We start from the raw sequence: 23,247 nt of genomic DNA on the forward strand, positions 1-23,247 counted from the left end.
GATCCTCCGGGCATGTCAGCCCAGGCAGAGAGGATGTGGTGTGGCACGGGGTGCAGAGGTCGCACCCTGTACGTTCAGATCCCTGGGATGGTGATGTGGCACGGGGTGCGGAGGTCACACCTTAGGACCTAGTGTGTCCTTGTAGCAGATGTGTATACACCCACATGTTGAACACCGAATGCCTTTGAACTCTCCCCAAACACAGGCCCTGCGACTTGCCCTGACCTTGTCCACACACTAGTATTTTGCAAGCCCTCTCTCCTTGCTGTGGCGGTGACATTAAACTCAGCCTAACTCAGCTCCCTGCCTGGGGGGCGGGGATGGGCTTTTGATAGCACTGCAGCCACGTTGTGCCTTCCCTGCCCTGCCACGATGTCTCCCTCTCATGGAGAGCCCCCCTTCTCCCCCCGATTCCACGCAGGCTAGTGGGGGCCTAGATCCCGAAGCGCTCAAGAGCCTGCCGCTCCCAACCACCACGGTACTTGGCTGCTGCTCCCAAGCCTCTCTGCGCTGCATTAATGCTGTAATTAATGCAAATTAATCTCTCATTATTCCATTCAAAGCCTGGCCGGGGGGGAGCAGGGAGCGTGGCTAGGTGAGCCGGCATGGCAGCCAGCCTGGTGCCAGGGCTTTGGGGCGCTGAGCCAGGCGTGCAAGAAACTGAGCCGAGTGTCTGAGCGGAGCTGGCTCCTTGCAGCAGGCCTGCGTGGGAGAGCCATTCATTCAGCAGAGCCCTGAGCTGCTGCTTGCAAAAGGGGTAGGGGCCCCACCACCGGTGCCCATTCACAGCCCTTCTCCTCCATCCCCCGCTTTCATGCTCTGCTTCAGCTCTGTCCTCAATTGCCTCCCTGCAGGAGGGGGCCCCACCGAGCACACCTGAGACTCCACCATCTGTTGCTAGCATCAGCCGCTTTCCCGCAGGCCTCCTGGGCCAAACGCCTCCCCTTGGGCTAGCTTGGCTGGAGTCGGTGAGACGCAGGCCCAGGATGGGAGCTGGGCCCCTGGCTGGCTGGCGGGCAAAGAGACACAGAAAAGGAAGGAGACCTTCATTCATTTGTAGCCCCCCCTCACTGCCCTGAGTGGGTGAATGCCAAGCAGCGTCCCTACCTCCCCCCCCCCCCCGCCTCACACACCTCTAGCCCCTGTCCCGTGAGATTGCTGTGAGATCCGCCTTCCCTTCCTGCAGGGCCTTCCTGGATTCCCTTCCCAAGCAGATTGCTGCACAGCTGGGGTGAGCAGCTCTCCTTTCCCTTCCAACTCAAGATGATGTCCCCCTGAGTCAGGCTGCCAGGGAGCCCTCGGCCCTGAACCAAGGGGTTTGCAGGGATGGGGAGGGGGAACAAGCAGGCAGAGGTGAAAGGAATCAAGGCAGGAGATAAGGGAAGTGGGCCAAAGAGAGGGGAGAGACTGCGGGAGCTGAAAAGATGGGGGTACAGGAGCTGAATGGTCAGATGTGATATCTATTTGAAGTGCCATGAATAGCATTCCAATGGGGCTGTAGGAAGTAAAGGGAGCATTTTCTCTTTGGAGCTACTGTACATGGAGCGAGAGAAAAAGGAGGAGGGGAAGGAAAGAAAGGGATGGGGGAGGGATGGATGGACAGATAGAAATGATGATGGGGCCAGACAGATAGGCAATTAGATACACCGACAGCCCAGAGGGCGGGTAAATCCATCGCTGGGCAGACGAAAGGAGAGAGAGATCGGCAGCGAGATCATTAGCCAGCTCATTAAAAAGATAAGCAGCTGATTAGCTGCAGTTGCAGACACTGTCCAGGGCTGGGGATAGAGCTGCGGGGCACTGAGGAGAACACGGAGCCGTTTATTAATAATTCGAGGCTTTCCTAGCGCTGCGTGTGTCCTCTCCAGGCTGCAATAAAGCAGAGCATGCTCGCGCTCTCCCCTGGGCTTCGCGCAGAGAGCTCCAGGTTTGATCCAGCGGAGACATCACATTTCTGAGGCTGCATTGAATTAGCACCTTCCCCCACCCCGACAGCGGCACACGTACTCGCCGCTCTTTCCCCACTGGGCGCTCTCCCTCTCTCTCTCAACACTCCCTTCTGGGAGCAGCAGCCCCTTGTTCTGCAGGCTGGCTTGAGGACCAGTGGCTGAGCCCAAGGAGAGTGCAGCCTGCCCAGCACCGGGCCAAAGGTGGCTGTAAACTCAGATGCAGGACCAGGGTGGCCCCAGTGTAAATTAGAGCAGCCCCAGGCTCTCAGCCCTATGCTGTGCCCGTGCAGGGGGGATTCTCTCATGGTGCCTGTATCAGCCCCTATATGTTGCCAGAGCAGTGCAGGGTTGGATCTCTCCTTGCCTGTCTGTGCTTTGCCAGACACCTTTGGCAGGTATAATTCACCTAGCTCCCCATTGTTTTCCTGTCTAAGAAGCAGCCTGCAGCCCCTCCTGGAGGAACAGTCAGTGCTGCATGTTTTCTTGTTTCCAAGATTGTAGCTAATGCTAGTGTCTATTATCTAGAAGGGCCTCCAAAGCATTTTCACAGACCCCAGGCACCCAGCATTGCTCTCTGTTACGGCTCTGCGGGTGTAATCTGGATTAACGCAGCAGGACTGCTCCACCGATGCGACTGCTAGCTGGATATACAGGAGCTGTGCATCAACACTGAGATGCAGCCACCTCGGGTGGAACACAGCAGCTGTTCAAAGCCAGCTAGGCAAGACGCTGGAGCTAGTTCAGCCTGCTGGGAGAAGAGAGCGGGAGGAGTTAGAACAGCAGGATGCAGTTACTCGTGGGAAGTTTGCTCGGATGCGGAGGCTGATGCTGCTCTGTTCTTGTGAAAACAAGAAGAGGTTTTTATCAGTCATGAGTGGTTGGGGACCGCTCCTCTGAAAGGTGGCATTGCCAGCAGCACAGCGCCCCCTACAGTAGTGGATCAGCAGTGTCACAACAGGGTATCGCTCCCCAAGCCACCAGCACCACTCTCTGAAGTACCTGGTTTTTCCAGTCTTCTGCTCAGGCTATTGCTGGCCAAGATGCTGGCTTTGGCCCAGATCCTCCAAGGTGTTTAGGTTCCTAACTTCCATTGATTTCAAGGGTCCTAAAGCCTTTGGGATCTCTGGACCTTTCCCCCTTCTTTCACTTCACTGAAAACTCCATTAGCTTGGGGCTGGGGGGATGGTTGGGTGTCTCATAATGACCACTTCCCCTGGTCATTCACCCACTTGGCTCTAAAAGAGCTTCATTAGTCGCTCTGGCTGAAACTGACCCCTTTGCACACTCAGCATGGGCCTCTGCCACTTAGTGTGCTGTAGCATTGTGCTGATCTTCTGCACAGGGGCAAATTGCACCCTCCTTTCTGCTTAGCCCAGGCTCCCTGTTTAATATGGACTCACCTTGTTCCTGGCCCCCGATATGAGCTGAAAGAGCCACTCTGTGTAGTGATTTCTTGCCTTCACGCCCTATAGAGCCTTTCATCCGGCAGGGTCTCGAGCCATTTCACAGACTTGTCCCCTCAATCTTTGGACTCGCAGTCAGTGCAGCTGTGCTGGTTTCTACCAGGATTGGCTCTGGCCTTGTGTACATTCAGATCACTCCCACCACCTGGTAATGCAGCCTGTTTTGCAGCAGTGCATGGCAGTGGGGTGGAGAGGCTGGAATTTAGGGAACAGGAGGTAATTGCCAACAGCCAGAACCCTAAGTTTAAAGAGGAATCTTTATGGATCACAAGCAGTTGGAATCTAACCAGCACAGTGCCCCCTGGGTATTCCCTCAGTCCTGATTCAGCCAGAGGAGAGCGATCTACTAACACAAAACCAGGGCATTGTGCCACACGGTTCCTTCCTGCAGGGTACAGCGTTTCCTTGGCAGTCTCCTAGCTAAGTACGAGGCCAAAATTTCCCTTGCTGTTCCATCTGGATGTGGTATTCTCCTGCACTCCCTGAGTTAACCTGCTGGTTAGTCTGACTTTCCACTGTTAAAAACAGCTGCCATGTTACACCCCAGAGGGGGCTGCATGGCAGTGCAGGTGAGGTGATTTTCTTATAAGTGGTTGTAGGCCTGGCTTGACATGAATGAAGCCTCATTTCTCAGGAGACAGGATTAGGGAGGTAAATGAATCAGCAGCCTGGAAACAGAATGTCTGCACTAGCTAAAACAAGGGGGAACCCCCAGGGAACCATTTACAATGGCCAAGATAACAAGCAACAAGATAAATTGGGATCATAAAGATGATGTAAAGAGTAAGTCGTGCGTGGACAGAGCATGCCATATGGGGATTGTACAGCCAATCCTTAAACGTGTGATGCAGTGTATGGTAAATGTAGTTTAATCTGGAAACGTCTATAGAGGAAGAAGTTTGCTGTGTAATTTTGGTGGTGGGGGGTATGCCCTGTACCCACCCTCTACTCTTGAGCCTGCTTAACTCAAGTGTCGTTTGATTGCATGCCAATAAAGAAACCTCAGTGAGGAGTTCAGAGTCGAGCTGAGTTCTTAGGAACTGAGGGGATAAGATCGTGGAGGCCACTGGGTGGATAAGGTCTCAGAAGCCGCCCCAATGTACTCCTGAGCGGATAAGGTCTCAGAAGCTACCCCAGAACTGGATTGGTGGATGTCGCAGGGCTCTGCTGCGAGCAATGCAAAGTTCTTGAGGCTGGTGGATGCAGACTGAGGCTTGGGCTTTCTAGCATCCGCTGCCAGCTTGGCTCTCTAGGTCTTGGCATGGAATAAACAGACCTGGTATGGACGGCTGCCTATGCTACCCAGTGAGGTGCTAGATTCCCAATGTGACCTTCCTCGCGAGGCCTACAGTGGCTTGGATCGTGCCTTTGTACGCCAGCTTGGCCTGTCCACTTTCAGAGGCCCGCTGCCTGCCTGCCTGCCCCTAGGCTTTCAAAGAAAATCACGTCCTGACTGGGATTTCGCTTCCAGGGAACGTGTTTATTTCACTCTCCGTGCTTGTCTCCGCACGGAGCCTTTCCCACAGCTTTAACAGAGTCGGCTTAACCAACAATGATCTCAAAGTTCAGGTCCACGCCCCCGTCCGCCAGGCTGCTCCCTGCAAACACCGCAGCCTCTCTCCGGCAGGAGTACTGCCACCGCTCGTTCTGGATAACCAGGACTGCCCTCTGGTACGCCTTGTACTGGCTCCTCGCACGCCACATCCTGACCAGTGACTGCAGGAGGACGCTAGCTCTCACGGGCCTCACATACATTGCCAGCGCCCTGACCCTCCTCTCCTCCAGCCACGGGAAGGAGACCCGGCGCCACCACCTCTGGATCATCAGCACGCAGAGCGTCGCTTGGCGCACCGTTCGCCGGCTGAGCACCCCCCGCCACCACGACTGGATGGCAATGGCGGATTTGCAGCTGGGGTCCTTCTCTGGTGCGGGAGCGAGAGCAGGAGAGATCGCTTTCTGCTGTGAAGAGAAGGCAGGAAACCGTCTGTCGCTACGGGAGAGGCAACCACAGAATAACATCCATCTCTCCATTGAGTCAGAAACACTGTGCAAACTTGGGACGTAACATCTGGTTTCCCCCGTCACTCCTGTGTGTGTAATGATCTCAGCTACAGGCCACCAGCAGAGTCTGAACGCAGGGCCTTCTGCACTAAAGCTCAGACTTCTATTGCTTGAGCTAAAGGAAAAGCTCCATTAGCTGACAGCAGTTGTAGGCTGTTACCTTCTATGTGGTCTAGCCCCTAGAAGGGGACATGACACCCACTTTATGTTTATTGAACACCTTTTTGCCCAAACATAGGTGTCCATGTAGGCCTTAAATGGGCACCTAAGAGACCAGCCAAAACTAGCTGCCTCATTGGGGTTGATCCAACCGAGCAACCAATCAAAGGTCTGTGAAGCTGCTGACACAGTACCATGCGCACTGACACTTCCAGGGGGGCCCTATAGGGACTTAAAATACCAGCCTGAGCCTGCAGGAAGGGTCTCCAATGCCTGCGGGGTGAGCTGTTGTTTTGGCTGGCCGTAGTCACTGGAGAAGGTGGAATCCCACTAGGCCTGTTGGGGGAGATGCTGGGAGGGCGTTGGGGCTGTTGTGGCTCTCAAGGAATGTCCAGGCCTGCCTCTGTGCTCTGCAGTGGGAGGAGTGGAAATGGAGAACCGGGACCAGTTTTCCGGGCCTGGCAGAAAAAGACCATCACAGAGAACCGGAAGGATTCCTGGAGCTGTGCAGAGAAGAGAGGCTGCCCCCAGTCAGGCTCCCCCTGAAATCTGACCCGGTTTTCCCAGTTCCACTGGTCATGCTACATGTCCTGGCAGTGGCCATTCAGCTCTTGCCAGCTTTTGCCTAAGCCCCCTTTGGCTTCCAGAGCAGGGGGATGTCTTTAAAAGTGATATGAAGGGCACCGTCGGGGGGCAGATCTGTGCTGGGTGACACCCGCAGCCCCCCTTGAGCTGTGCCTGGGGATTTTCAGTCAAAAGAAACCCCGCCTGCGAGATGAAGGATACTCACATCCATAGCTGCTGCCTGGTCTGGAGCACCCAGCTGCTGCAGGGAGTCTGGGGCTGCCGAGAGCTGCCTCTGAGCACCATCCCCACCTCCCAGGGCAGGGTCTGTGACCATGCAGTTCTTCAGCCCCTTGGCATCGGGCTTCTTCCTGGGGATGCCCTCCAGAGCCTTCACGCCCGCCACGGAGGAAGGAAAGAGAAGAGCTGCTCAGCGTAAGGATGAGAGGGAGGTCGCAGGGCTGACGGCTGCAGCCCAGCGAAGATGAAAAGTCCCCACCGCCCATCAGTGAGGCTTCCCCTCGTCAGCACCTGCCAGTGTTACCCTGACTTTCCCCGAGCTTGTCAGGGCTCTAAAAGAACAGGTGAGGGAGCTAGAGCCAGGCAGACCAGGTGTGCTGCCGTCTGCCTCAGAGACAGGTGTAACTGAGAGCAGAGGCTGGCTCCTAGAGACAGGCGGACGTACACAGAGACAGGGGGAGACACGGGACTGCCCAGCCAGGATCAGACTAGTGCACCAGTGAATCCAGGGGCTGGTGCCAGCTGCTGCAGAGGACGGTGCAATGGGCAGTTAGGGGATAACTTGCCACAGGGGGAGAGAAATCCAATCGCAGGGCTTGGCCTGGCTGCATTGACTTTGGTGGGCATAGTCTACAGGCGGCAACCCCTGTTATTCAGTTTAGTTGCAAGTTTATTCATTAGTGCCCTCATCATCGATGGCTTCGGCTCTTCTGCAGTCAGAGCAATCGCACCCCACCTGCAGTGTTGGTCCCAAAGGCTGGTACCAGACACACTTAGAATACCTCTCCATCTCCTTTCCTGGTTTGGGTGGAAACATAACCCTTCTGTGATCAGCCTCTTTGCTCAGGGGTGAGGATGGTTTGAGGAGAAGCAGGGAATTTAATGCTGGAGAGTTGAATGGAATGGAAGGGAAGGGAAGGCAGGCAGTGGACCCCATCCTGAACAAGAGATTGCCTCACTGAGAGTGAGGAGGTGGATGGAGTCAGTCAATCCTAGGCTTCTTCTCCACACCAACCCTAGGTTTCTCCTCCAGTGGATCACCCAGCTGTGTCCTGAGAGAGCTACTCTCTCCTAGCAGGGGAGGGGAAACCTGCTCCCCATGGTTTGCCATCCTCGGCTTCTCCCTTTGCCCCCATTACCCATAGTTTCTCCGGAAGATCTACCACATTCTCCCCCAAGAGACAATCCTCTCCTCAACAGTGGGCTTGGGAAAGGGAAATGGTGCCTATAAAGGGATCTGTGGCTAGGAAGTTTCTACTTCTAGGGTTGATATTATCCCCCTCAACAGCCAGATATAAGAGAGCGTTATCTGTGAGTAATGCACTCCGTACGGGAGGTTTGTTTTTTCATGCCCCCATCAGGCACCTTGCATCTCAGGAGAGGACCACGTTTCCCTGGGATGGCAGTTCACCTTCAAGCAGCTGAGGGTCCTTTAGGACACTAGCATCAGCACCCTGTGGCGAGAGCTGTGATGTTACAATGGACACCGACATCGCCAGTCAAGCTGGTCAACCCAGGTAACGGATGAGACAACACTAGACCTGCCTTGACTGCTCTGCTGTTGGTCATTGGCTGGGTTGGAGGCAATCCAGATCTATGTGGGTCACAGATGTGAAAAACCTTGACCTCGGAAGGCATGTTCAGGGTTTTTTATGTCCTGGCTGAACCCCAGGGCGCTGGGGGCAGAGTGTGGAGCAATGAGGCATTGAAGAAACAGCAGGGAGTCTGGTTTTCCATTGTACTTAGAAAGAGAGTAGATGTTCCTCAGGGTGACTGCAGGAGAGAACATTATCTATCTGTGGCTGGCATCTTCTTCATCACTTGTTTCTCTGCACAACTGTGAACATGGACACATCTGTACCTATTTTGTTCTCTCTCTCTCTGACATGCACCTGGCCAAATCCTTCTCTCATACCAGCGTCTTCTCTGGAATCACTGAGCCTTTCTCTCACAGCTTCATAGTCCACAACTAACCCTTCAGGGGCTAGTAGCCGGTGGCTCCTTGAAGGTGGGAGGTTTACACTTACTAGGAATCGTGACCACCAGGAGACTGGCTGGCTTAAGGAACTGGGCTAGCCCCTTCCCCCTCTAAGATCTTTGGTTCAAATCCAGCCCAGGCGAGTTCTGGCTGGAAGTCCTGGTGTATGATGGGCCATTTGGGAACCTCTGTAAGACAAGTTGGTGGCCTCACCTTTGGTTCCTTGTGGACGTGGGTCTGTGCTATATTGGGACTGTTTGGAAGCCTGGTGGCAATCTTAGTAAAGAAGCCCAGGATTCCATGGCCCTACAGAGAGTGAAAATGCCTCTCGCCCCTGGAGTTGGTTGGCCTCTTGAGGCCATAAGTGAGGCTCCGTGGGGGGGAATAGTCACTGCTGCTGGCTGTGCCTCATCAGCCCTGCAGCTGGCACCTTTCGAAGGTGCTTAATTCTCTTTAACAAAGGCCTGGTGGACATTCCCAGTGCTGTCCTCCCCTGGGGTGTCTGCAGGGACTCTGGGGGCCGGATGAGCATGTGGGAGCACTGGCGTTGCCCATAAATGGGGCGTGTTGCTTTCCATCCTCCCTGCTCCCTGGGGTGCCCTGCACAGCTCCAGCGCACCTGGCTCCGGCTCTGCTCCCTGGGCCAATCGGGAGAAAGCAGCCTTTCCTGTGACAGTACATTGTCCAAGCCCTGTGTTACGCCTGCAAGATGTAGTAGGGGTGGGGAGCAAAGGGGAAGGAGGGGAGCAATGAAATGTGCTGCCCTGCAGGATTTCAGACCCAGCAGTGTAATCATGCTGGAAAGTGCCGATCTCACCCAAGTGGCATTAAAACTTATGAGCGTGAGGCAAGGGCAGTGCCAACAGAAGGAAGGGCAGCAGGCAGAATCGTGGCAAAGGCAGAGCAGTCCTGGCTGGTATCCTTCTAGCGGCAGAGTCGTTCCGGCTACCATTCTACGAAGCAGGCTCATGGCACAAACAAAGCTCTGCTGGCCGCTAGCATTTTAGCGAGCAGGCGGGCTCATGACTATGCCAGACCGGGATTTCCCTACCCCCACTCCCGCCCCCTGAACTCCCCCATCTACCCTGGTGGTTAGCAGAGTGTACCTCATGCATACTCCCTGGCAATGCTCAACTTCTGTACAGCCAGATTCCAGGAACATTTGAGGGCACCGGGGTCAATCAGGTCACAGCAGTTCCTAGGATGTTAGCTGCCCACTGATGGGGACAGTCATAAAGAGCACAAGCTTACAGACAGCCTCGCTGCAAACTAAGCGACCCAGGCCCTGGCAGTGCCTCGCTGAGCAATGCAAAACAAATCACTTCCCCTTTCAGGCGCTTGGTTTGCCGACCTCCAAAATGGGGACAGCAATCCCTACTAACCTTACCTTCATTTGTTTTTAGCATCACATGAGCTGGAACCAGCAAATTGTGTGGTAGGGCCCAGCTCCTCAAAGGTACTTAGGTGTCAACTCCCGGGAGTGTTAGGCACCTAAATACCTTTGAGGCTCTGTGCCTCGCTCCCTGTGTGACCACACAATCTCAATATCCTGCATCCCATCTCTCCTTCTGGTTCTAACATTCTCTTGTAGCATGGCTCACATTCGATTGTAAGAAAGTAGGGACTGCATTTCCATATGCTTTTGTACATTGCCGAGCACCATCAGGCCTCAGTCCTGATTGGGACCTTTGCGTGGCACCATCATTATGAACATTAATGACTTGCCAATGCCTGGACAGCTTTCTGGAAGTGCCATCCCTTGACCTTCAAGCATGTCTGTTACAAATTGTGAAAAAGGGCTGTTCTCAAGAGTTCAGAGAGCCCATTGCTAAATTGCAGCATGCAGGGAGTTCCAAAGGGTGTGGATCTTGCTGGACTGGGCAAAGGATACCCAGCTTGTGTTAGGTATCTCCCCCTTCTACCCAACTCTAGAAGTGCCAGTCGCCAATTCTGGGGTAACAGATGGAGCAGAGGTGGATAATGGGGCCATAAACTTGTCAAATGGGTCTGATGAGAAGAGGGGAAAGTGGAGAACCCATCAGAGCCCCATCTGCCCAGGATTCAGCACACGTGAGAGCTGGAGGGAACCACTGAAAAGGAACAGGACGGTGCCCCACTGGAGGTCACCAGTTGGTGTCAGCCTGCCAACTCCCTGGAGACTGTGGCTGTCGCATGCTGCCGCTCTCTCTGCGGGTCTGAGGATGTTAGTGGGAGGAGGCAAGGGTGGCGTTCTGCTGAACCAGTTGGCAGTAAGAGGAAGTACCGCTGACCTTTGTCACATGACACACTGGGTGTTGCTTGCAGAGTATCTGTCCTTCCAAGTAAGATAAGGAAGGCATCCCCCAGGTGAGGCTCTGAGTTCTCCTGCCAGATCAGCAAAGGTCTGTCCTAGGTGCCTAGATACAACTTAGATATCTGGATAACTCCCACATACCTGGATACCTCCAAGATATCTCAATTCCTCCCAGATGTCTAGCCATCTCCTAGGGACAGCCAAATGCTCAAGTACCTCCCAGATGTCAAGAGAGCTCCCAGCTGAGTTTGGGAGTTCTACCTTCTCACAGTGAGGAGTTGCCTTCTGCATTTTAATCAGGACTGGTATAACCTGGCACGATCCCAACTTGTGCCTAACAGGAGTCGGAGCCCACTGGAACCAGAATGTGATTGGCGGACTGCGGGCCTGAGCGCTGTGATCATTTGGCAATAGGACATGACAGGGAGTGAATTGTTCTCCATTAATTTGCACCTTGTGTGCCTACGGTCAAGAGCCTCCAATGACGATGCCTGGTGTGAATCAATGCAGGGTAATTCGCAGTCTCTTGTGCCTTATTGCCATGAGGAGTGTAATAGTCTGTTAAAGACATATTTGTACATGTTAATTAAGCAGCAGAGACTTCCACATCATCAGGGGCTGAGAAACCGGCCCCAGATACCAGCTCTTGCTAGCCAATCAGCTCACAGGCTTCCTCTCGCCTGCCTCTTTGACAGTCTGTATTTTTAATAGCCTCATTAGTGTGGATTTTTCCCCTTTGAAGGTAATGAGAATTGCTGCAGAGCATCTGGAACAAGCGGCCAACGTGAGCTGTTTGGAGGAGGGAGGAAGGGGCATGCGCCAGCCCTTGTTCTAATCTCAATGATTGGACGCATGCAGTGGAATATTCTGCTATGGCCCGTTGTTTTTTTCATTCTCCTGTTCTTTTCTCTTCATCTGTCTGGGCTGAGAGATGCCCGCGCCGCACCAGCTCATAGGTGAGACTTTTGTAGGGTGGAAGTATTCTGAGATGAGTTGCTGGTGCTCCGCCTCTCTCAGCATTTGGCCCCTATGTACATATTCCAATTCCTGAGTCAGACCTGCCTGGTCTTGCACGTTCTGGGTTCATTTACAGGCAGTTTTTATAAAGTCTCTCGCTCTGACAGAGAAGGATTTTGCGGTATTTCAGCAGGAGGTTTAATATCTCACCTCTGATGATGTTGTTGTTGAGATTTCACTCCAGGCTCAGCCTGGCCGAACCATGCAATGGCCCAGCCTCTGCAATTCCTCTTAACACCTGCTGGCGTGACTTCTCTCTAATCATTGGCAAGCAGCGGGTGTGTTGGGAAGAAAAGCAGGGCCCCAAGTCAGGCAGGGGAAAGGGTTCCCAAGAGGGGAAAGGCCCAACCTCCTCTCTGGGAATTCAGTCCCCACAACCATCCCATCTGCTCATGGGGGCAGAGGTAGAGGAGAAATCCCCAGGAATGCACTGGGACTAGAAACCCATTTTGGAGTGTGCATGAGCAGTGTTTGCTGATCCTTTGGATCTAGTCTTAACCCCTCATGGACAGACTGGGATTCCATGGTGCAAGGGAAATGGGGGTGGGAGGAACACTGGGAAGTGGAAAGCATCATCCTCCCTGCGAAAGCCGGTGGTCTCGTCGTGCCTCCCTGCCACCTTGGAAGTCTGATGGAATTCAGCTGCAGAAAAACATCTCGCTGACAACACACAGTAATGCCTGAAGTCCAGGGTCACTCATACGGTTGCCAGTCCTCCAGGATTGTCCTGGAGTCTCCAGGAATTAAAGATCATGTCATGTGATGAAACCTCCTTGAATATGTCCAACCAAAATTGGCAACCCTATGCTGGGGGATTAATGTCCAGTGCCCAGGATAGTTTGCTTCTGGTCATTCATCTCAGCAGGTATTCTCGTCCCTCATGGTCGGAGGCCAGCAGTCTCGCTATGATGGAGCTATATTTTACGTAGCTATTATGTGATTATGCTTTCTGAGAGGGATGCTGTGGAACAATGCCCTCCCTCCCCTGCCACCGGACCACATGGTAAAGTGGGAAGTAGCTGCCATTTTCATAGCCTTGGCAGTAGGTTGGCATGAAGATGCACGAATGTGGAAGTTCTGGAATGCAAACTGCCTTGGGGTCCTTCTGAGCATGGAAGCCCCCCTTGAGGTCACTGGACATGCCCATGTAGAGGGCTGGCAGGATTGTCCCTTCTCCATGCCACCTTGGGCACTCCCAGAAGCCATCCTGGGGCAGGAGCTCTAAGAGGCTGTGGTCATGGAAGATGTGATCATCTACCTTTAAACCCATCAGTCTTTCTACAAGTGACCTACCTGTGCATGGCACACTGGCACACAGTAGAGTCAGGTCCCTGCTCCAATGAGTGTGTAGTCTCTGTTAGACATGATACAGCGAGGGATCACGGTAGCCAGAGGGACTTCAGTTTGAGTTCCCATCTTGCTGCAGGACATTGAAACAAAACAAAGTCATTATGTCCATTTCTTCCCGGCAGCCACCCCTTTGCCAGGGTCTTGGATGTATGGCTTCTTGCTCTAGGGTGCACCTTTCCTGTTCCAGATGTGAGGTGGTGGGTGTAGGTGATGGCTGTGATTGGACGTCACTGATACAATGTTACATCATGCCAGCGGGCATATCAGGTGACAGAGACAGGAGGGCATTTGAATCATACACTTTAAAGACCCACTCTGATGGCTGAGCGTGGGAGGTTTTTCATCAATAACAGACGGTGCAACCAGGAGCCTTGACCCCTGAAGAGCAAGGAGCGCCTGCATACAGGAAGGTCCCTCCCTCTCTATGCCCATACGGTTCTCCTTTTCTTTCTGCTGCCAGCGGAAGATCTGTGGGGCCCTCTGTGGTGTTTTGCCTCATGTGTCACCCCGGACAATGCTGTCATAAGTTCTAGCCTGGCCTCTTTTTAGCTTTGTCCAGCAGGTCAAAATCATTGTATCACAATGTCTTGGAATACACCCTATCATAGTGTGCTGGGGAGGTGCCCCCACGCTGAAATTGCTTTCAATATTTCAGAATGCTTTTCAAGTTTTAATATCCTGTATGTGGAGAGAGAGCCCCATGGAAATCGGGACAGGAGGCGACCTCACACTGATGTCAGCCAACCCCCCTTGCAATATCAGCTCTGTAGTGTCCTCCCCAGCTACTTAGTGTCATTGTGACAGGCTAGCTCCCTGCTTACCTCCCCCAAACACACCTGCCTGCTTTGCATCAGTACCGTACCACGAATTGTTAGCAGGTGCTGGTATGTTAGAGGGATGCATGGGCTAAGTGCACATCTGAGCATTCTAGCTCTGACGCTGGCATTGACTCTTTATGTGGCCTGAGACAACTCCCCGAATCTGTCTCAGTTGTCCCACCTGTAAAATGATGGGGATCAGGATAATACTTCGCTGGAATCTTTGTCTTATATGTAGACTTTTTGTTCTGTGCTTGTGCAGCACCTAGCACAATGGGGTTCTGGTCCATGACTGGGGCTCTTAGGCTCTACAACAATACAAGTAATTAATAATAATAAATTACTGAATGCTTGCAAAACACTTTGAAGATTATGATGTTCTGTTGTGTTCCCTGCAGCGGAATCTTCTGCTTTTGCAACTGAAGCAGTTTATTTTCCCCAAAAGAGAGCAAAATATGAAATATTAAAACCAACCAAAATCAACCCAGAAGAAGCCACCAGCTCAGGATAATGCTACTCCTTCAGAAAGCTGGAAACCACAGTGCAACAGGAGCGGAGACTGGAAGGAAAAAAACATCCAAGTCACTCAAAATAACAGACATATGTGACCTTCACCCTGACAATGAACATGATGTGACTTGTAGGGAAAGCCTGACAGGTTATCACCCTCTAGACTGCTGATAATTATCTTCACATCTAATGTTTGAGGTGGAAAAAGGTTTATTGTTCTGAAAAATATTTTGAAAAGAAATAGCAGGAGGCTCATGCAGCCCTGCTACAGGCATCGTTACATGGATAGAATGCTCGGGAAGTGGAAGGCTATGATTGGCTACTGGACTCAGAGAACTCTGAAGGGTCTCACTTTCAGCCAATCAAAGCTCTCTAGCCTTCAGCATCCCACATGCCGCTACCTTTCAGACATCTCACTGGGGTTGTTCACGTTTCCATAAAAGTGACCCTGTGAAAATGGCATGATGAGGGGAGTTCCATGGTGATTGTCACAGTTTTTTGCCTGGTGCCCTCGTCTGCATCATCCCCATTATGGAGTCCTCACAGGGGGCTGATGATGGACTCTCGGACATGGCCAACTTTGCCCTTAGTCACCAGTCCAGATTTGCTGGCCGGCTTCTCCATCAGGTTGGGGAGGGATGGATACTAGGTTTCTTCATAGAATCATAGAATATCAGGGTTGGAAGGGACCTCAGGAGGTCATCTAGTCCAAACCAATCCCCAATTTTTGCCCCCCGATCCCAAATGGCCCCCTCAAGGATTGAACTCACAACCCTGGGTTTAGCAGGCCAATGCTCAAACCACTGAGCTATCCCTCCCCCTCTTCCTTCTTCTCTGTCTCATAGGGCACATGTGTGGTTGAATGTGACTTCACCAGCTGTGGCGAAACCTTTGTCCAAGATATGCTTAGACTGCACAGTTTCTGGACACTGGGCTGTGGTACATCCTTCTCCAGCATGCACGGTCCTTGAGCCTCCTTCAGCTTAGCCTCAGCATCCAGCTGAGGAGAAACCCAATTGTTTTCTTCAGGTACTTCAGGAATGAAGCCATGACTCCCATCAAGGGCTGGAATTTTATAACTGCAGACGCCCCACTGTGCATGAAAAATACAGGTGCATAATCGCCATGTGCAATTACACTGACTATGCACAGTTGTGACAACTTTTGTGTCTGCAGTTGCTGTGACTGCACATCCACGCAGGAATGAGAAACGGGATTGCATGTGTGAAATTATCAAGATTCAGGGCCTAATTGGCTCCATTTACAAGTCAAAAATTGATTTTTCCAAACTCTGCCTGGTCCTGAAAATCCAGCTGGGTTCTTTCTTCCATCGTCGCCAGTAACAAAGGTGCTGTGCTTGGGAATGTAGTGATAGTGCAGCGGACTCTATATGAGGCCAAATAGAACCCAGCTCACTCTCCATCACTGAACCACGGTGGCTCTCAGGCTTTGACTACTGGAGAGTGATCCGTTGGGGTGGCGGAGAGTCATCAGATAGATGAGTCGCAATTCTTACGTCGTGAACGTGCCTCAAGCGGTGGTGACCCTGCATCGTGATGTGATGTCACCACATAGACTGATACAATGTGAGAAAGCCGAGGGTCTAATGCAGTGGTGCCAAACTTTTCCTGTCACGCCACCTCTTACCAGTAATGGAAGCTGTCTGCATCCCCCCCCGCCCATTACTGGCACAGTTGGCTCAGCAGAGGAGTTTGGGTTGAAAGCAGCGCTGTAGGATGAACTGGGTATGGGGGAGGAGCTGGGGCTAGAGGCGGAGCTGGGCTGGGAGTGGAGCAGAGGACACAGTTGAGCTGGGCTGGGGCTGGAGCTGGGCTGGGGACGGTGTAGGAGGCAGAGTGGAGCTGGGCTGGAGGTAGAGAGGGAATGAGGGCAAAGCTGGGCTGGAGGCGGAGATGGGCTGGGGGCAGAGTGGAGCTGGGACTGGAGCTGTGCTGGGGGTAGAGCGGGGACCACTGGTCTAATGCCTTTCTTTCCTTTCTGGTCAGTGGGCTTGGCAGGTGAGTGGCGCTTTGGGTCTGTGGAGATGTAGAGATATGAATGGCCATCGTTGCCATGAGGGGTCTCCAGGGCTAAGAGAGAACCGTGTTTGTATTAGAATCAGCCTATAATGACGAGGAGGCACTCTGGGCTCAGAGCCATTGAATAAAAAGGGCCACTTTTACAGTCACATTTCTGACCTTACCGGCGCTTTAAAGGAAAGCACAGCGTTTAATGCCTAGGAGAGTGAGTGGCTCTGCTTGGAAATCACTACATCTCCGGATGTGTGCCTGAGATGAGCAGATTCCTGAAAGTTTTGTGTCCGTTGCCTCTACCTCTCTTAGTGAGACAGGCCCCAGGAGCAGAAACCCAATGTAAGGGCTAACGAATTGCCCATAGTAATGTCCTTTTACAGCTGTCGATGGTATTGAAAAATTATTATTGTATGGACTGTATCTGATTTCTGTGGTCCTGGCCTGTCTCATTCCTAAATTAATACCTGTGAATAGAGAGCAGGACACAGCCAGCATCCCACCAGCGGGCCCCCATCCCACGGCTAACGAATGGGTCACACTTCACAATCAGGGTCAATACCTTACGGAGGGTTAACAAAGCATTCATAGACCTTGGACTAAATGGTTGACCAATTGTTAGAGTCCAACAGGTCAGTAGGTTGCTAATGACCATGGCTTAAAACCATCTGTGTATAAAACACCTTCTAATGTTGTGCTTATAACAACCTATATAACACATAATACTCAGATCTGTAACATAATTCTGACATCTATCAATCCTTTGTATGCAAACCATTTATAAATGTACCCTTAGTATAAAGTGTACCCAAAGAAGACATATCCTATCCATCCCATTTCTAATGCACCAATGACTGTGGAATCTGGGAATCAGAGATCCTCAGATATAGGCATTTTTACCATGTTCATCACTGTGTTATCTGAGTGCTTATAATCATAGAAATGTAGGGCTAGAAGGGACCTCAAGAGGTCATCTAATGCATCCCCCTGAGCTGAGGCAGGATTAAGTATACCTAGACCATCCCTGACTGGTGTTTGTCTATCCTGGTCTTAAAAACATCCATTGGGATTCCACAAAAATTCCCTAAGCAACCTAATCTTATACATTATGCATGTTATTGACTACATCTGGCCCTCTAAGGGTAGAATATGGAAGGTCCAATTAAGAGCCTTAAAGGAGAAGTTTTCTCTCCTCTAACCCTTAAAGGACCAGCTGTAGTTATTTCCCAGGAAAACTGCTGGGGCATCTCACCAGGTCGATAACATTCTCTTCAGTAAATGGAGGCAGGATGCTCTGCCTCTCTTGCTCCCATGTACACCTTGTAACCGCACCCATTCCTTCTTTCCCCCTTCGATCCAGGTGGCCAACCTGCTGCGACTCTTCCAGATCCCGCAGATCAGCTATGCCTCCACCAGCGCCAAGCTCAGTGACAAGTCTCGCTACGACTACTTTGCCCGCACCGTCCCGCCAGACTTCTACCAGGCTAAGGCCATGGCCGAGATCCTGCGCTTCTTTAACTGGACCTATGTCTCCACAGTGGCCTCGGAGGGTGACTACGGCGAGACTGGCATTGAGGCCTTCGAGCTGGAAGCCCGGGCCCGCAACATCTGCATCGCCACCTCCGAGAAGGTGGGGCGCTCCATGAACAAGAAGACCTTTGACGGAGTGATCAAGGCCCTCCTGCAGAAGCCTAGCGCTAGGGTGGTGGTGCTGTTCACCCGCAGCGAAGATGCCCGGGAGCTACTGGCAGCTGCTCAGAGAATCAATGTCTCCTTCATGTGGGTAGCCAGCGATGGCTGGGGTGCCCTGGAAAGTGTGGTGGCGGGAAGTGAGTTGGTGGCGGAGGGGGCCATCACCATTGAACTGGCGGCCTACCCCATCCAGGAGTTTGCCATCTATTTCCGGAACCTCAACCCCTACAACAACAGCCGGAACCCCTGGTTCCGGGAGTTCTGGGAGCACAAGTTCCAGTGCAGCTTCCATACCCAGGACTGCAGCCGGCACTCGCTGAAGACGGGCAAGTTCGAGCAGGAGTCCAAGATCATGTTTGTGGTCAATGCTGTTTATGCCATGGCCCACTCCCTCCATAACATGCACCAGGCATTGTGCCCCAATGCCACCAAGCTGTGTGACTCCATGAAGCCAGTTAATGGCAAGAGGTTCTACAGGGACTTCATGCTCAATGTCAAGTTTGATGGTAAGCCCAGGGCCTCAAAAGGGATTGGTGGCTGAACTGAAGGGGTTGGGATGGAACGGGCAAGGGAAATCAGGGCTTAACTAGGAGTACTCAAAGCCTGGAGATTTCAACTGGTCACCTCTGAGCCAGACAAGCCAAACTTGCTGAGCACACTGGGTCTGTGATTCCTCACATGATGAGGTCCTTGCCCAGAGTCCTTTGGCCCAGGAGTTCACACGCTTCTCCTACCTCTTGATGATGGTCTCTGCCAGGCTGGTGGCATGAAACCGCTGCATCAGGTGTCATGATAACGTTGCACCGGGACACAAACATTGCTGCACGAGGGCGTAGTTAGGGTCTCAGGTTTCAGATTGGTTGAACGTTGTGTTTGAACGTTGTGTTGGGTTCAGCTTCTTCTAATTTTCTGAAGAATGACCGACTAACTGGAAGGGTTATGAGACCATTTTCTTCAGCTGACCATCAGCTTCCCAGGCACCTTGGGCCGGTGCCACCTCCATTATTCCTTTCAATAATCTGTTTGAGTTTTTAATATTCAGCACCAAAATATTTGTAGTAGTTGATCACATATTTTCCTACCAGCTCTGCTGTTCCTTTGGGACATCTGTCTGAACAATCAGTTCCAACAGCAGTTCTGCTAGGCCAGGTGAGCCTGGAGAATTGGCCAGTCACAACTCTTCTTCCTTAGATTCAGCATTCTTGTCAGGGGCAGAGCAGTCAGATATAAGTCAAAGCAATTTAAAACCGTTCAGAGGCTTTATTCTGACGAGACTACATTGTATTGAACCCGTGTACAGCGGAGTCTTACCCCTGATGTATCATTTGTAAGAAACTCTGGAACACTGGTTTAAGATGTCACAGAAACAATGAGGACTCAGTCTATTCCAGTCTATTCTCCTTTGCGTTCTGGGTTTTATTCAGTCACAGGCAGCTAGGAGAAAATGGTGCTTTCTACAGGACTGACCTGCTCCTGAGATGGGCATTATACTGGCACACCGTGAAGGCCTGCGCTTGCTGGATGGAGGAGCCATCCAAGTGTTCTCCTCCAGGCCAAACTCATTAGATACCTGGTAGGATGATTATCACTCTATCAATTATCCAGCCTCCATCACTTTCATATCTGGCAGCATACAGCCCTTACTATAGCTCTCCTCACCACATCCCAGTGAGATAAGGAGGAGCCCATGTGTGATGGGTTCAGTCACAGAGACCCCTTGGGACTGTCACCTGATGTGCTGAAATTACGTCTGAGCCCATTTTCGCTGCTAGCTTGGGACTTCCAGAACCCTGCCTTGTTAAGTCAGACCCGCTAGCCTGCTGCAACACAGACCCAGGGTCTGGACCATGCTCCCAAAGCTGCAGTCTTCACTGAAAATAGCTTAGCAGGTTACCTGTCTCCAGCACCCAGACACCCAGTTTCCAATGGGATCCAAACCCCAAATAAATCTGTTTTACTCGGTATAAAGCGTATACAGGTAAATTCTTAAATTGTTCACCCTCTAAAATACTGAAAGAGAGATATGCACAGTTGTTTGTTCCCCCAGGTATTGATCACTTACTCTGGGTTTATAAATAAACAAAAGTGATTTTATTAAGTATAAAAAGTAGGATTTAAGTGGTTTCAAGTAAAAACAGACAGAACAAAGTAAGTCACCAAGCAAAATAAAGCTAAACATGCAGGTCTAAGCCTAATACATTAAGAAACTGATTACAAGTAATATCTCACCCTCAGAGATGTTCCAATATGCTTCTTTCACAGGCTAGACTCCTTCCTAGTCTGGGCCCAATCCTTTCCCCTGGTACAGTACTTGTTAGTTTCAGATGACATCTCAGGTGGTAAGCAGGGGTTTTCTTATGACTGGCAGCCCCTTTTGTCCTGCTCCACCTCCTTTTATAGCTTTGACACAAGGTGGGAATCTTTTGTCTGTGCTTGTCCCCACCCCGCCACATCAATGGAAAAGTACAAGGATTAAGATGGAGTCCAGTATTATGTGACATGATCACATGTCACTGTAAGACCCCTAGTCTCCATTCTTCCTGGGTTGGCCCACACTGTACACAGGAAGGTTTGCAGATAAATAAACCATTTACAACCAATTGTCTGGGTCAATGGGAGTCATCAAGATTCTAAACCACCATTAATGGCCCACACTTTGCATAATTACAATAGGACCTCCGAGTTATACTTCATATTTCTAGCTTCAGATACAAGAATGATACATGCATACAAATAGAAGGAATATATTCAGTAGGTTATAACCTTTGTTATGATAGCTTACAAGGGACCTTTTGCACAAAGCATATTCCAGTTACAACATATTCACACTCATAAGCATATTTCCATAAAACACATGGAGTGCAACATCACACCATGCATCTCCACATAGTGAAATCCTTGCTGATCTTAAACACAAAAAAGAAGCTTACAAGAAGTGGAACACTGGATAAAATGACCAGGGAAGAGTATAAAGATATTACTCAGGCATGCAGGAGTGAAATCAGGAAGGCCAAATCACACTTGGAGTTGCAGCTAGCAAGAGATGTTAAGAGTAACAAGAAGGGTTTCTTCAGGTATGTTAGCAATAAGAAGAAAGTCAAGGAAAGTGTGGGCCCCTTACTGAATGAGGGAGGCAACCTAGTGACAGAGGATGTGGAAAAAGCTAATGTACTCAATGCTTTTTTTGCCTCTGTCTTCACGAACAAGGTCAGCTCCCAGACTACTGCACTGGGCAGCACAGCATGGGGAGGAGGTGACCAGCCCCCTGTGGAGAAAGAAGTGGTTTGGGACTATTTAGAAAAGCCGGACGTGCACAAGTCCATGGGGCCGGATGCGCTGCATCCGAGAGTACTAAAGGAGTTGGCGGATGTGATTGCAGAGCCATTGGCCATTATCTTTGAAAACTCATGGCGATCGGGGGAGGGCCCGGATGAATGGAAAAAAGCTAATGTAGTGCCCATCTTTAAAAAAAGGAAGGAGGAGGATCCGGGGAACTACAGGCCAGTCAGCCTCACCTCAGTCCCTGGAAAAATCATGGAGCAGGTCCTCAAGGAGTCAATTCTGAAGCACTTAGAGGAAAGGAAAGTGATCAGGAACAGTCAGCATGGATTCACCAAGGGCAAGTCATGCCTGACTAATCTAACTGCCTTTTATGATGAAATAACTGACTCTATGGATGAGGGGAAAGCGGTGGACGTGTTATTCCTTGACTTTAGCAAAGCTTTTGACACTGTCTCCCACAGTATTCTTGCCAGCAAGTTAATGAAGTATGGGCTGGATGAATGGACTATAAAGTGGATAGAAAGCGGGCTAGATTGTCAGGCTCAATGGGTAGTGATCAATGGCTCCATGTCTAGTTGGCAGCCGGTATCAAGCAGAGTGCCCCAAGGGTCGGTCCTGGGGCCGGTTTTGTTCAATATTTTCATTAATGATCCGGAGGATGGTGTGGATTGCACCCTCAGCAAGTTTGCAGATGACACTAAACTGGGAGGAGTGGTAGATACACTGGAGGGTAGGGATAGGACACAGAGGGACCTAGACAAATTAGAGGATTGGGCCAAAAGAAATCTGATGAGGTTCAACAAGGACAAGTGCAGAGTCCTGCACTTAGGACGGAAGAATCCCATGCACCGCTACAGACTAGGGACCGAATGGGTAGGCAGCAGTTCTGCAGAAAAGGACTTAGGGGTTACAGTGGACGAGAAGCTGGATATGAGTCAACAGTGTGCCCTTGTTGCCAAGAAGGCCAACGGCATTTTGGGCTGTATAAGTAGGGGCATTGCCAGCAGATCAAGGGACATGATTGTTCCCCTCTATTCAACATCGGTGAGGCCTCATCTGGAGTACTGTGTCCAGTTTTGGGCCCCACACTACAAGAAGGATGTGGAAAAATTGGAAAGCATCCAGCGGAGGGCAACAAAAATTATTAGGGGTCTGGAACACATGACTTATGTGGAGAGGCTGAGGGAACTGGGATTGTTTCATCTGCAGAAGAGAAGAATGTGGGGGGATTTGATAGCTGCTTTCAACTACCTGAAGGTGGGTTCGAAAGAGGATAGAGCTAGGCTGTTCTCAGTGATAGCAGATGACAGAACAAGGAGTAATGGTCTCAAGTTGCAGTGGGCGATGTTTAGGTTGGATATTAGGAAAAACTTTTTCACTAGGAGGGTGGTGAAGCACTGGAATGGCTTACTTAGGGAGGTGGTGGAATCTTCTTCCTTTGAAGTTTTTAAGGTCAGGCTTGACAAAGCCCTGGCTGGGATGATTTAGTTGGGGATTGGTCCCACTTTGAGCAGGGGGTTGGACTAGATGACCTCCTGAGGTCCCTTTCAACCCTGATATTCTAGGATTCTATAGTCCTGAGGGAGCTAGGCATGGCTGGAAGGCTGGCATATCAGCCACTAGTTGTCCTGAGTTTATTCTCAAGACACGTTGCTCCATGTAATCTTCCATCCATGTTCAGGGGCCAGTTCTCAGGTATACTGGTGTGGGCAGCAACAGCTCCGTGAGTCCACCCCCTCTCCAGCTAGAGCAGAGCTGGATACATCAGCCCTGCTCCCAGCCCCAGCATAGGGAACAGGTTGGGCGCAGATCAGGGGCATGGCTAGTCTCTGCTTCCTAGG

General features: G+C 51.3%; 1 protein-coding gene across 1 annotated transcript in view; it reads left to right on the forward strand.

Annotated features, from left to right (window-relative positions):
* Positions 1-23,247, forward strand: part of GRM2 (glutamate metabotropic receptor 2) — a 36,866-nt gene that overhangs the window by 1,368 nt on the left and 12,251 nt on the right. The window contains exon 2 of the mRNA XM_077821595.1: positions 17,793-18,630. Coding sequence (XP_077677721.1) covers positions 17,793-18,630 — 838 coding nt within the window. The remainder of the gene's footprint in view (positions 1-17,792; positions 18,631-23,247) is intronic.

This window comes from Eretmochelys imbricata, chromosome 7, assembly GCF_965152235.1.
Source record: "Eretmochelys imbricata isolate rEreImb1 chromosome 7, rEreImb1.hap1, whole genome shotgun sequence".
Lineage (NCBI taxonomy): Eukaryota > Metazoa > Chordata > Testudines > Cheloniidae > Eretmochelys > Eretmochelys imbricata.